This window comes from Anarhichas minor, unplaced genomic scaffold, assembly GCF_050575085.1.
Source record: "Anarhichas minor isolate MPS153535 unplaced genomic scaffold, ASM5057508v1 ptg000014l, whole genome shotgun sequence".
Taxonomy (NCBI): domain Eukaryota; kingdom Metazoa; phylum Chordata; class Actinopteri; order Perciformes; family Anarhichadidae; genus Anarhichas; species Anarhichas minor.
This window is the reverse complement of record NW_027466460.1, coordinates 12,810,878-12,824,852: the sequence shown is the minus strand read 5'-3', so window position 1 is coordinate 12,824,852 and position 13,975 is coordinate 12,810,878. Positions and strand designations below refer to the sequence as shown.

At 40.2% G+C, this 13,975-nt stretch overlaps 1 protein-coding gene across 1 annotated transcript in view; it reads left to right on the top strand.

Moving 5' to 3' along the window:
* The window catches only part of grin2ab (glutamate receptor, ionotropic, N-methyl D-aspartate 2A, b), a 90,783-nt gene that overhangs the window by 14,485 nt on the left and 62,323 nt on the right, over nucleotides 1–13,975 (top strand). Inside the window, exons 3-4 of the mRNA XM_076091942.1 lie at nucleotides 8,507–8,731; nucleotides 8,839–8,997. Of these exons, the coding sequence (XP_075948057.1) occupies nucleotides 8,507–8,731; nucleotides 8,839–8,997 (384 nt within the window). The remainder of the gene's footprint in view (nucleotides 1–8,506; nucleotides 8,732–8,838; nucleotides 8,998–13,975) is intronic.

Here is a 13,975-nt window from a genome sequence, read left to right as displayed (position 1 = left end):
TGGCAAGAACCGGGAGGAACGCCGGATTCGATATTCTGCAGAGTTGATGAGTAGATTGCTGGCAGGTGTGTGCAGGGCAGGGAGCCAGGAGAGGTGACGAGCTGATTGCAGGCAGGTGTGCATGATGAGCAGAGCTGGGAGGAAGGACAGCCAGGAAACCACGCCCACACAAAGACAAGGAGACACAGACGGGGAGGTGCTAGAAACACTAGGGAATATCTCAAGTCTCTTATTTGTCATTTCCTTGCTCCTCACTCCTTTCTTGAACCAGAAGTTGTTATGCTCCGCCATCTTGGCGGCCGTAACAAAGCTCTTATTTCAGCTCTGAGTAGCGAAGATACACGAGAGCAGCCTTCCCAGAAGTATTTCAATGACCGACACTTTTACTTTGGATATCAGTTATTGATTGGACGTTGCGGCCGATCGCACTGATTGGATGTATCTAAATATCACTAAAGTTTCATACCAGAGTGAGGACAGATCACACTCTCAGGTTTTGTATTTAATTTGTTTTCTGATACACCATCTGGTTAAAATATGTTAATTGAAGGTCTGAACAACAAAAGGACCACAAACAACTTCCTTCATTTATTAGAAAGATTTTTCTTTCCATGTTATTTCCCTGAATAGCTTTTATTTTGGATACAATTAAAGTCAGAGAGAGCAGGAGGGACGCACTTTTTACATTATCGTCATTTACATCCAGTCATTTGAGTCTGATCGTTCTTGAGCGTTGGGTTTAATAAGAGTTACATAATTTTAATTTCCCCCGAAACATCTAGCCTAATTAATTCTTTCCAGTGTTCAAAAGAAACCATGATCATATTCTGGGTTATTAAATAATGATTTTACAAACAGAATATCGTACAGATGCACATAATGAATAAATAATACAAACATATTCTGCCTGTAGAAATCGATCCTGTAGCCACTAAGCAGAATTCTGTACACAGTATAAATACATTATGCAAGTTGGTAAACGGGTGACAGGCTCTGACCCTTATGATAACTGTGTGTCTTTATTAGTATTAGTACAGTGCACTTGTGCAGACACAAACTACGTCAAGTCTCTACAGCTGTTAAAGCCGACTGACAGCTGATCCAGGTGCTATCAGAAAAAGACGTCGATTTACGTGACGTCAGAGGAAAGGATGTCTCATTTTGTCTCATTTCTCCTAAAACTAAAAAAATATTTCCTTGTTTCCTCTCTCCTCGCATGGTTTCCTTGCGTCTCACTGTATCCCTGGAGGGACTAAGTAAGGGAAACGTGGATTAAGAGACTTCGGGTGTACCCAAGGAAATAAGCAGGAGCACTGCCATTGCCGTTATAGTAGTATTGTTGAGAATGCAGTAATTGTAATTAACAGGCAAACTACATATTTTCTTCCTATCTGGATGTCCTTCCCAACCCAATCTTCAATTCAACATCCAGATACTTATTATTTTTACATCAGATCCATGATAGTGTTATCATCTGCCTATGAGAACATAGAACTTGAGCAGGTCGATTTCGTATAATTAATACTCTATAAAGCGAAAAAAGTAGGGAGCCCAGGACACTGCCTTGTGGCACTCCACAGGTAATGGGCAGAGGCTCAGGTGGATACTGCTGGTCCCTCCCTGACAGATAAGAAGCCCCCCACCTCATGATTTGTATCATCATGTTCAGTGCCTTTAGCTTGGGAATAATATGTTGCTTAAAGAAGCTTAGAGGAAACTTACACAAAAAAATAGTATTGGTCAAAATGTTATTTAGTAAATCCGGAAAAAACACACTTAAAACCAATGTATATTTTAAACCACTGCAACATACTGCAGAACATTCCACAAAAATGTTTTCTTACACATAACATAAGTCTTTGGGAAATATGTATACTTTAAATATACAAATACTTACACTGAGATTATAGATTACTCCACTGAGGTAGATGTATAGATATATACAGTAGTTGCATTTCGTGAAAGAAATAATGGGAAGTATTTGCATGCAGTGAAAAATGTAATAATCATTTGATACATATTGTCACAAGATAATTGTAACTAATGCTGATAATTCCAGCATGAGAGCGATAACTGCTCAGTACTGTAGTAAGAATATGTGAGCCCAATATTTCAAGTGACTTCTTTAATGTTGATTAAATGCTGAAAGACAGCTTGATGAATGTTAAGCTGTCAGTATCAGAGACATTTATTTAAAGCAATTAAACATAGATGTAATGTTGTGTGTGTGTGTGTGTGTGTCTATGTGTCTGTGTGTGTGCATTTCTTCAATACTTACTTGTCTACAAGACATTCTTTCCAAAACCTTTCTCTCTAAACCTCACATTTGAAAATCTGTTTGATTATAATCTGTTTGATTAAAATAATTTGTTCCAAAGTTCATTTAAATATCATAAACCCTAAACACAAATAAGCGTAGTCAGTATTTAAACTTCAACAATTCATTCAATTGTCTTCCACAGATTTTTAGCTTTGCCTCTCAGGAGTGCATCACAAATCATAAACATGTACATGTGGTTATCAAAATCCCATAATTCAATTTATTTAGTGAAGAAAAGTTACCTTTGAACCCTTATTATCAAAAAGTCCTAAATGTCCCCTCGTCTGTGGTTGAATGTACATATTCTTACCTTGATGAATGGAGATGTGGTGTTTTACCTGTTTACCTACTCCAGACCACACCTGACATGCTTACCACAGACAGCCACCACTATTGAATGCCCAAGACATTACTGACTCAGTGCAGCCTAGTGTAGTGTCATCTATGACACTATTTATTTCTGTAAATAAACAAGATGTAAGTAAACTTTGATGAACTGATTCAAGACATTTGCTGCCAATCAAACAGATTTGGGAAAACTACTGCCAACCTTTTTTAAAAAAGAAAAGAAAATACACAGAAAGCAAGCAAAATGTTTTTTTGTTTCTCCCAAGGATTCCACACCTTTTTAAAACATTTCCAATATGTGCCTGAAGACGTCACACCACCATCTGCAATGTGTTTTAATTTTTTTTTACCCAACTGAGACATAACTTAGCACAGACTGCCTGGTAATGTGACAAGCTTGGCTAGCTTCTCACAGTACTGTTGCAGCCAAATAAAACTAAGAAACAATAAAGGTGGGTGGCCCACTCTTCTTTTAACTTTTGCACATTATGTATCTTTCTCAACAAACATGATAATGAATTGCTCTCCTCTAAAAAGTGACATTAGGAGTTGAGAAAGCGAACATTTATTCCTCAACTTCCCTTTATTCCCTTTTCTTAATGCTCTCTAGACCCTAAACTCTGGCTATCTTATTGATAATCAATGAATGTATCTGAAAAACAAAACAATGTCAGATTTTTTAACGAACAATTCAAATAATCATTTAAAACATAAAATAATTTACCGTTTGTATATTTCACACATAGAATATCCCCGGCAGATCATGCATTTGCATGAGAGTCAAACATGCATTACACTCTGGCTACTAGCTACTTAGGACAAGACTGCTAAACAATGTAACTTGACAACATTGGCAAAGTCAGCAAATACAATACCGACATGTGCATGTTATTTATCAAACCGGTGCATTGGCCTGGAAGCGCAGTTTGCCTGTCATCTGAGACATAGCTTGCGTGCAATCAGTGAAGTGTGCCTCTCTTATTCATGCAAGTGCATTTAGCATTTAAAGGAGGATTGCACACATAACATGGGGAGATTTGATAAAAATGGCTGACTGCACATTCTGGTACATTTATTAAGGCTCACACACTATTCTAGGGTTGCTTTTACAAGGAAAAGTCCTTGCAATTGCCTTTGCAATACAGTAGCAGATTTGAAATTGTATATTAAAGGTGTGGTGGGAGAGATGAAAATTACTAATCCTGCATTCTGCAGAAATCACCATGACAGCAGAAACATGTGTAGGAGAGCTACAGTGAATTATTCAGAAATGAGAGTGGGAGCTTCTTAGAAAGAAAAGTATTTCAGTTATAAAGAAACATTATATTGCACCAAAGAGGGTGGAGGGTTGTGGCTTATTTACCCTGAACCTGAACTCGAACATTCTCGTAGCTAATGCATTGGGGTGATTGCACACTTCACATGTAGTTGCACTGGCATGTATTTTTTTAAAGACATTTTATATGTTATAACGAATTTCACCTCAACTACTGGGTCCAATAAACAAATTCTCAGAAGATAAGTCAGTAAAACAATACATGGACATCTTTGAAATAATGTTAGAACTGAAACTTCTTCACATTCTGGTGATGTGAGTTCATTTTTTTAATCTTTTGAGCAAAGATTCTGGCCATATTACACATTGCACCTTTAATGACTTCTACTGCATTGGTTTTAAAAACTTAAGATCATTTTATACTAATAGCTGACAACTTATTTTCTCATCTTGTTTAATCAGGGAAGTAAATGGTTTCATTTAATGGGAATTCAGCATCACTACATTTTTCTTGGCTTGATTTATTTCATGGTTTATTACCCCATCGTATCCCCATTTCACCACTGAACAACATCTTCGGAGATCTCGTTTATATGCAGAATGCACCTAAAAGACAGTCCCAGTTACTGATGATTAGCTACTGCTTTATTAAATCAGACGCTAATTTCATGTAGATTGAGAGCGCAAATATGTACATAAATCTGGCCCAGACACTAAGTTTGGAACTGGGTTTTATGGAGATTAACAAACAGAATTGAAAAAACAACAACAACATTTGATGATGGGAAAAATGCTGTTAGACCACTATGAGTAGAAATTGTGGTAGAAAATGTGGTGGCAAGTCATCGTTTTAGATTGGCAGCTGTGCCACAGCACACAAAATAAATTATCATATGACATATTATATTATTCAGCATTGAGACTGTATAGTGCGCTTACAACCAACTGTTATGTCATAATTCAATTAGCATAAGTTTGTAGGTTAATGTTAAAGTCAAAGTTTGACTCTTTTTCTTGCTCAAGAAACTTGCAGTAAAGCAAATATAAATTAACTAGATTAAGGAGGAGTGTCAACTTCTATGTGCTCTCTGAGCAAAACATTCTCAGGTTCAACAACACAACACCATCATCCTTGTTGAGGCACCACAGTGTGATCAGATGATGAAGGGCATCAAAAGATGAACATACAAAGACCTGATGTTTTTACCGACTAAATAGTTGGTCTAAAATCACATTGTCACTTCGGCTGATCCCTCTCCAGGAGCTCTTTTAATGCTGGCCAACCTTTTTGTTTTGCTGTTTTTGGATATATAACGGCTCCACCGGCATCAAAAGATCTAATTGTGTAATCCAATGTTCAGCTTGCACATTGCATGGACCACTTGTCAATTTCAATACAGAGATCATTAGTGGGGGAAATAGCAGATCATTAAATAAAATAATGAGATCAAATGTATATGAAACAGCAGTACTAAACAGCAGTATCATATTGGCCACACATGGTCGTCACAAATGAAGGCACTTTTTGGGAACGTCTCGTGAACTTAAAAGGCTTGTTATGATGGATGTAACAATTGTAGCCTTGGAGCGATACTCCACGCAAATAGATATGTGAATTGGACAGTGGAATGTAGGAGTAGAAGCAAAAGTTTGACAGGTTTCAGTGGATGTTTTGATGCGTTTTAGTCCACAGTGAAAATGAGTTCTTCATTTTGTTGTTCATGAGAAAACTACAAACTCGTACAGCCCCATTTCAAGCCCACAACGTTGGAGTGTTTGCTATTCAAAAGACAGATTTCGAGTGGAGTATCTCTTTAAGATATTTTGGGGAAACAAGGCCCACATAACCACGAGCCTAATTTGTTTTGTCATCTAGAGACACTATGTAGAGCTGCTTCACTGGCAATGAATGAAGGGATGAAATTGTGGACTGATAGATTTAAGCAATTACACCCACATGAGCTTTATTTAATAGGAGTTAGGGCTAACACTGCTGAACCAAAAAATGTGCTTATATCCAAGGAAAATCACTCAGGGTTATGTTGCACTGTGCACAAAGACGTCCTCTGATTCATTGTCACTGAAGCAGCTTGAGGGCCTCTTAATGCCAGCTCCCTTTTGAGCACAGGGTGTGTTGTTTCCATCTTTGACAGAAACATCGTTTTCACAAATCTAGATTTAACTTGAGACACGGAAATAAAAACATTTTTAGACAAGACTAATTTGCTGCTTAGAGGCAAATGCGTACAATTTAGGAAACATGTTTAGATGAGCACAAACAAAAGCCCCCTACGTTTTATTGCAGTAAATCAGCCATAGTGTACTCCTCCGCCATTAAAAGAGTGAACAGCCTTTAGTGTTGGCAGGATACTAGAGAATTATGCCACTGAATGTTACATTATTAAGATCTTGCATTTTTCTGATTTGTGGAATAATTTGCATAAATGCTAACACAGAGGGAAACAGTTACCCCTCATGACATCTCTTTTGGAAGCTTATCACAGGAGTCAGCGGATATGATTCTAAGCATCAATTTGAAGCATGATTTGAAGCCCAAAGTTTTACATCTTCTGTATGTTGGAAGATTTTGGCTCGTCGTAATGTTAGCTCTGATGCTAACTCCAGGGAAAGTTAGCGTAATCTTGTCCCATTGGTTGGAGCTGACACTAATTTCCTGGGACAGGAGTGTAGCGGTGTGTGATTTAGCGGCGTATGCTAAGTGCTGCAGGAGCTGCAGGCTAGTCTGTGGGCACCAGGGCAGAGAGAGCAAGCTGGGAAAGTACTGACTTGACTAACTGGCCTGATTAGACCGGGTGTGAGATGACATGGATCAGATATACACACTAACCCAGCCGGAAAGAGAGATTGGCAGAATTAGAGAAAGAGAGTACATTTTTTTTTTTTTACATATTTAGAGAAAATGAATAGATAAAATGATGAGCATTGATGGGTGCAATGTTAGAAAACGAGGAAAAGGCAGGATGAAGAGATATAGAGACAGTGGGTTACTTGTGTGGACGTGACGTTTCCTCCTGGGGTGTTTTTCAGCTCTGCTGGACTGTGGTGGTGTAAGAAATTGGCTGAGATGCAACGTAGCATTCGCATCATGGTTTCATTAGCTCTCATTCAGCCCAGGGCATTTCACACTGCATTTGCTCTACTCATCTGCTTCTCCTAGATCTGCTCACAGTACAGGAAAAGGTAACACAGAGTAAGCCGGAGTGGGAACAGGAGCTTAAAGTCCTCTGTATTAGACTGGAATTTGGTTAGGATATAGAGTTGAAAGAAATGTTATTTTTCATTCTCGGTAAATGTTATTGATTGATGCAGACATTTGAGTGCCTTCAGCGATTTAGAATGTTTTCCCTCATACCCCCATGACTAGGGTAAATCAGATTACATTTATTTCAGGGTTATGTTATCCATTAATAGCTGGCACTTTACTTTGAACATTGCCCACAGGCATAGATTATGTTCAAATAAAGGCAGACAGTGGAAGAGAGATTTAGGGCGTCTCATGAAGCCAGATTAGCGCTTTAGAGAAAAATAAAGTTAGGTTTAACCCTGCCCTCCTAATGGTTGCACACTTTGAAACTGAATTAAGTGATTTTTTTGAATAGTGGAGAACAGAAAGACAGTAAACTCCCAGCCCGTTTGTGCCTCTAATGTAATCTTTGATTTTGCACTTGAGACTCGCTCTAATAATTACATTCAGACCACATATTTGTGTCACACTGGTTTTATTAAAGATAAATATCAGCCACCTTTGAGAAACCCGGCGAGTCATTTTACAGCACTTACTGCGATTTTGAAGGCATGTTGAGAATACACAAGACTCTTATATCCTGATGATATGAAATATATTCTGTCCACAGTCGATTTTTAACTCGTTTCACAAGGTGTGACTCAACTTCTTTTCAAGCAGACAAAGATAGCAATAAGTGGGAGTTCTTGCTTGTCTTGTAGGACGGAAAGTACGAGCATGATGTACACACAAAAATATGAAATATTAGAAAATAAGGTGATTTTAGATAAATGAACAAGATAAGGTCTTTCAGTTTATGCAAAAAATGAAGTTTTGTCTTCTTACTTTCCTTATAGCTTAACAAAGCTCTCTTCCTATCAATATGCATGCTCTGATTTGTCATCATCCCCTCAGTGTAAACACACAGTGGGATTAGAAAGTCCTGAGAAAATACTGTCACCATATAAACACCTTCAATGCCGGTTATCCAAGATTAATTATTTTTGATAAGATTTAAGCAGCTCATGAAATAAGGACAGTATTCTTTTACCTTGACAGTTTGCTAAACATATAAACGCCTGATGACATGGCAAAAGCTAAATGATGGCAGCAATTTGGGGTTTGGTGTTTAGCTCAAGGACACTTTGACTGAACCGCCAACCCTCCTGAGCCACAGCCACCCAACATACAGTATGTATCACCTGTACCTGTGACAGGCTGCTGAGAGCAGGCAGAAAACTGTCATAGTAAAGACATATCGTTACAGAGCTTTGTGACATGAATTAATTAATTGTAGGTGTTTGTTTATGGTTTACAGGGTATGATGGGTGTAGTGGGCTGGATGTTGCTCCTACTCTCCCAGATGACGGTGCCTGTGGCGTCCCAGAAGCCTTCAGGTCTCAGTGTGGGCGTGATCATGGGCCAGACGCGTTACATTTCCGATCAGGATCTCCGCCCACCTCGGCACCCTGATGATGCCCTTGACGTATCCGTGGTAATACTGAGGATAAATGAGACAGACCCAAAGTCTGTGATTACACAGGTGAGGAAAGGTTGCGCACACTCACCAATAGTACACACACACACACATGGTCTATAAAACACACACAGTCTCTCTTGACACCCGAGTTTGTTTCCCTGTGTCCCAAGGTTTGTGAGCTTCTGTCACGCACTCGTCTCCATGGCCTGGTGTTTGCCGATGGCACTGATCAGGAGGCCATTTCCCAGATCCTTGACTTCCTCTCCGTTCAGACGCAACTTCCAGTCCTGGGAGTCCACGGAGGCTCCTCTATGATTATGGCTGACAAGGTGAGTGATATGAGACATGTAAAAGCACAAACACAAAACATACTCCTGATGTTTTTTTGGGGGGATACACAGTGTTTGTGGTTTGGAGATTAGGGGGTTGTAATCCCTTCTCTCAACCACCTAAATGTCGATAAAGCTTTTCAACCTACACTTTTTTAAGATTTACCTGGCACGTTAGAAATTAGCTCTGACACTTATTTCATTGACAAACTTGGTATTTACAAAGTCACATGACCTGAAATGCAGCTCACAGTTCAACATAAACCACAAGGCTACAGCATGAAAAATGACAAGCTCCTTAAATCACACAATATATATATTGTATATATTTTATGAAGTGCCCATTTTAGATATAGTGTGTATACTGTGTCCTCAGCTGGTGGGAATGTGAATGTAATGATGATGTAATGTAAAAACACAGCTTTTGATGAATGTTACATTTTTCTTCCCGTGAGTTACTTTTAGCTCTTTGAAATGAATGTCTAGTGGATATTTCGAGGTTGTTTGAACGGATGTGGTTCACTTATGTCATATAGAAACCGTCTGAAGATGTTGTAGTCAGCATGTTGTAGATTAGAAAATGACACACTAGGAGGTTTTGGAAGCTTGTTTGTGCTATCACTGCTGCTCCGTTGGGTTATTTTTTTGTTTAAGTATAGAGTAGAAACACAGCCAACCCACTGGATTGATGGCTGGTATCACTCTAAGCTGTTTTATGTAAATTAGCCTTAACTAAAGGTTACATAGTGCACATTTAAAAGTACAGTATTCATAAGGTCATTAGAAGTCTTTGCATAGAACATGCAGCATTCTCTGGCACATCTTTCTTTTATTTTAACAGATGATCAAGCGTTGTTTAAATATGTAATAATGCATTTTCCTGCTTGGTCTAAAACTGGGCTATGCAAAGCCCCAAAAAAACCCTGAGCTGTAGCTGTATCGCGTCTAATGCTCTGTGGGATGCCAGAAAAATAGACTTCCAGTTTTGAAAGAAAAAAGAGAAGATTTCCTTTAAGATTGATTTTTTGTTTTATTTTGGTGTGATGCTTAGTGCAAAGTTGGGGATGTACATCTCTTTCTCAGTTGAATTCTCTCTCTGGTACTGACTCTGAAGACCTTCGCTAACTGACTGACAGACAGACTGAAGAGGCTTTGATAAAAACACAACTGGTTCTTTAGCTTTTAAGTCTCTCAGGGCACGGCAGCCAAAACACAGGAACCAATAACTGCAGCAATACGGCAGCCTTTTGAAGTAGTAGTTGGTGCAGTGTGTGTGCATGTGTGTGAGAAAAGACCAACAAAGGAGACGAAAGTAAGCGAGGCAGTGAGAGTTGAATTGAAGGTTTGGGGAGTGATGTTGCAACATGAAGGTCACCGGCTTGAACCTCCCGTTGGGAATATAATGACAGGGGGAATAAATAAATTGTGTTTTTCCCGTCTTCAATCGCTGCCATTAATGTGCCGTTAAACGAGGAACTTAACCCCCTACCGCTCTAATTGAACTGCTCAGTGGCTGAAAGTACAAGAGTGCGGCCACTCTCGGCAGCTCCTAGGTGTAACTAACCGGCCCCCTGCAACGGTTCCTCAGGCTTGTCCTGTAAATAATAAAACTCTTCCTGCCTGGTTTAAATTAAGGGCAACAGCAGCCCACTGGCAGGCAAGTACAGAGGCTCAGTGAGTCAGCAAATCACTGGGAAAGCACTGTCGATAGATTGGTGTTTCCTCTCAAGTTCTGATGTGTGTGGTCGTTGTAGTTCTTATTTATCTGCACCAGAAGGACATAGTTCAGATATGTGGGGGGGGGAAAGGTGTGAGAGGATATTGATGTTTTTCCTCCTTCTGTATCGCCTGGATTCATATTTGAATAATTCCTTTGTGTTTTGCAGTTCCTGCAACTAAAGATTTTTTTCATTATCTGTTGATTATTTCTGGATTAATCAATTAATTGCTTTGTCTATAAATTGCTACAAAAGGTCGAAAGCTGCTCATGGAAGATAATACATGGGAATAAACTTCAGGAAACTCTTTTTTTTAATTATACACACCTTTTATTGAGAGAAGGTGGACTTAAACTCTCTCAATCTATTAATGTTTTAAAGAAATTGGCACATAGCCACACGATTTCCAAGATCCTAAACCTTCAAAATATTTCTTTTGTCCAACCAATGCTCCAAAACACAAATATAGTAAATGTATAATGAAATTAAACAGATGAACCCAGCAAAGAAATGACTGAAGGGATTCTTTGATTATCACATCTGTGGCAATTATTTGACTAATTGATTAATCAATGACTCGTTTCACTGTCACGATGCTGTGCTGTTCCCTGGTGACAGAGCCAAACAAGACCATCATGGAGGTGATGAGGACCCTCTGTGAGATTGACACATCTCATCACACGGCCTCTGCTCTGGTACTGCTCTAGGCTTTATTCGCTCCTCTCAGTGATTTCAGAATACGGTACACATGTGAACGGCAATGGTATGAATAGATGCTGTGCGTCTGTTGCTTACCTGCTGTCAGTGGTGTCGCGGTAATCTGGAGGATCGAAAGAAATGCCAGTGGGCTGGTAACAATTCAGCCTGATTACTGTCGGCTAACAAACAGTATTGTGCTTTCTGCAGCCTGAGCAGCCTGAGCCTCGTGCTCTCTGTCTCCACATACACACACGTCTGTTCGGTTAATGTCGCAATCACATCTATAGTATAGGAGTGGGAAAATGAGCTGCTCGTCCCCTGTTACCTTGGTTATCCTGGCTCTGTGCGGTAGCAGTCTACACATGATGTTTTAGATGGAGAGCAAAAAACAGAAAGAAGAGGATGGTGCCAAGAAAATACAGAAAAAGAACTTCGGCAGGCAGGCAAGTGCTCTAAAATAATGGATGTACGTGGAGGTGGGCAGTGCAAGTGTGAAATACTTGGTGTTAAAGCAGCATTAAGCTGCCAAGATGCAAACTTAACTGTCATGATTTGTCACATTTCATGTAAAGGCTTTCTCCACTTGTCATTTTTATCAATAGCTGTCCGCAGAGCCATCACGCTATCACATAAACAAGAGCTGGCATTGCAGGCATCCCTGAAATCTGTAATAAATAAGATTGTGGAGAGCAGTAACTCACTGCAACCACTCCTCTGTTTTTAAAAAGGACAGTATTTATTTGTCAAGATTTTCATGAGTTTACACGCAGTGTGATTTCTGAGGTCAGTTTAAAAAAAAAATTTTCCCCAGGAACTAGAATATTCTCAACTGCTTTTCAGTTGAGAATAAATGTGTTCATTTCAAGTGAGGTCGAACACGGGCTGTTGTTGTTTAGTTTCCGATTAACAGGCCTGGCTTTGGGATCCACTTCTTAACTATCTAATCATTTCTCCACCTTACTGAGTCCACCAATATCAGTGGTTTCAGAATATTGTACAAAAAAGAGCAACGTCTCTCTATATATGTAATGAATGTAAACTCTGTGTAGGAAGAGCTTTCAGGCCCGGAGGACGCTTTAGCGGTTCCCTCCTTTCACAGGCTCTCACCATCACCACTTTATGTGATCATTTATGTCCTGGGCTGCAAGTAAGTCCCACTCATCCGCCGCCTGCTGTACAACAAACTGCCGACATCATGAAGTAGACCCCAGACCCCCATATAAACAGCTTTCCCAGATGTTTAACATGAACAGTCTTGGGGGAAAACAAGAGCAGCTCGGTGTGCAAATGTCCTCAGAATACTTTACAAGTACTAAGACACATCCGCGTGAATAGTAACTGTGTTAGCAATAAACCAATGAATGAATAAAAGAAACAACAAGCGTATAAATGATAACCTACAGGCATAAGTGGGCTTTGTTTATTGTGTGTGATTTTAAATGAAACATCGATCTACTCGCCAGGGATGAACCTTGCCATTAATATTGTTTTTGCATTCCAGTGTTTGTTATTGGCGACACTCTACTTCTACTTGTACCTCAGCCAGTATCGGCAATGTCCAAAATACATTCCACCCCAGTGGGACCAGCCCGAACAAATCGAAGAATCATCCATTTGTGTTTTATTCTCCTAAATGAAAACAAAAGGATCGATGCCACAACAGGTCCAACCTCTCCCCCTGTCTCCCTCCCTCTCTTTCAATCTTCCCCGGTCTCTGCCTCCTCCTCGCCCGCTATAATGCATGTCAGTGTGCAGCAGTCAGGAATAATCTACGGGAAGTCGGATGGTGTGCTGTGAGACACATTTAGGGAACACAGACCTGACGTGGAGAGAGGGCGTGTGGAAGCCCAGGAGAAGAACGGGGTTAGTTTGGAATGTTGTACTTCCATTAAAGAGGGACCGCTTTGGGGAATAAGAAATGTTGTTGGCTTTACCTCACCCCCCCCCCCCCCAATATGCACTCACTCATTCCCCGCCAACCTTGTTCATCTCGTCTTCTGACTCATACTTCTTGGTGCACTGGGGATGGAGGTTGGGGGGTCACAGTGCGTAGCGTAAGAACACGAACATGCTGAAATGGAAGGTTGTGAATTAAACATGCGTGTTCTTTCTGCTTTGGTGGGATGCTACCCTTGGTGTCTGTGCATTTGCATCTGTGTGTGTGTGTATGTGTGACTGTGTGTGTCCCGGTCTGGGATGTCCCATATCAGTAGGGGCCATTTGCCCAGGTTCTCTGTTGAGACGCTTTAATATTTAACACATGCTCCCCTCACCTGCTGTTAGAATATACAGTAGAATATACAGTACACTGCTACGTCACTCACTAGAAGTTCTCCTCCGGCCCCGTGTCTCTGTCCTGTTTCCATCTTTCTCCCTCTCCCCCACATCTCCATCTCCACCGCCATCCCACGGTTGTTTTTCTACGGTAGCTCGGCTTGTGAGAGGAACTGTCGGCTATGTTAGAAGGCTTTGGGAGATCTTTGCTAGCCTTGAACCCCCATGACGCAAGATTAGATGATGGGTTTGTGTGTCTGTGTGCGAGAGAAAGAGAGGGCGGGAGG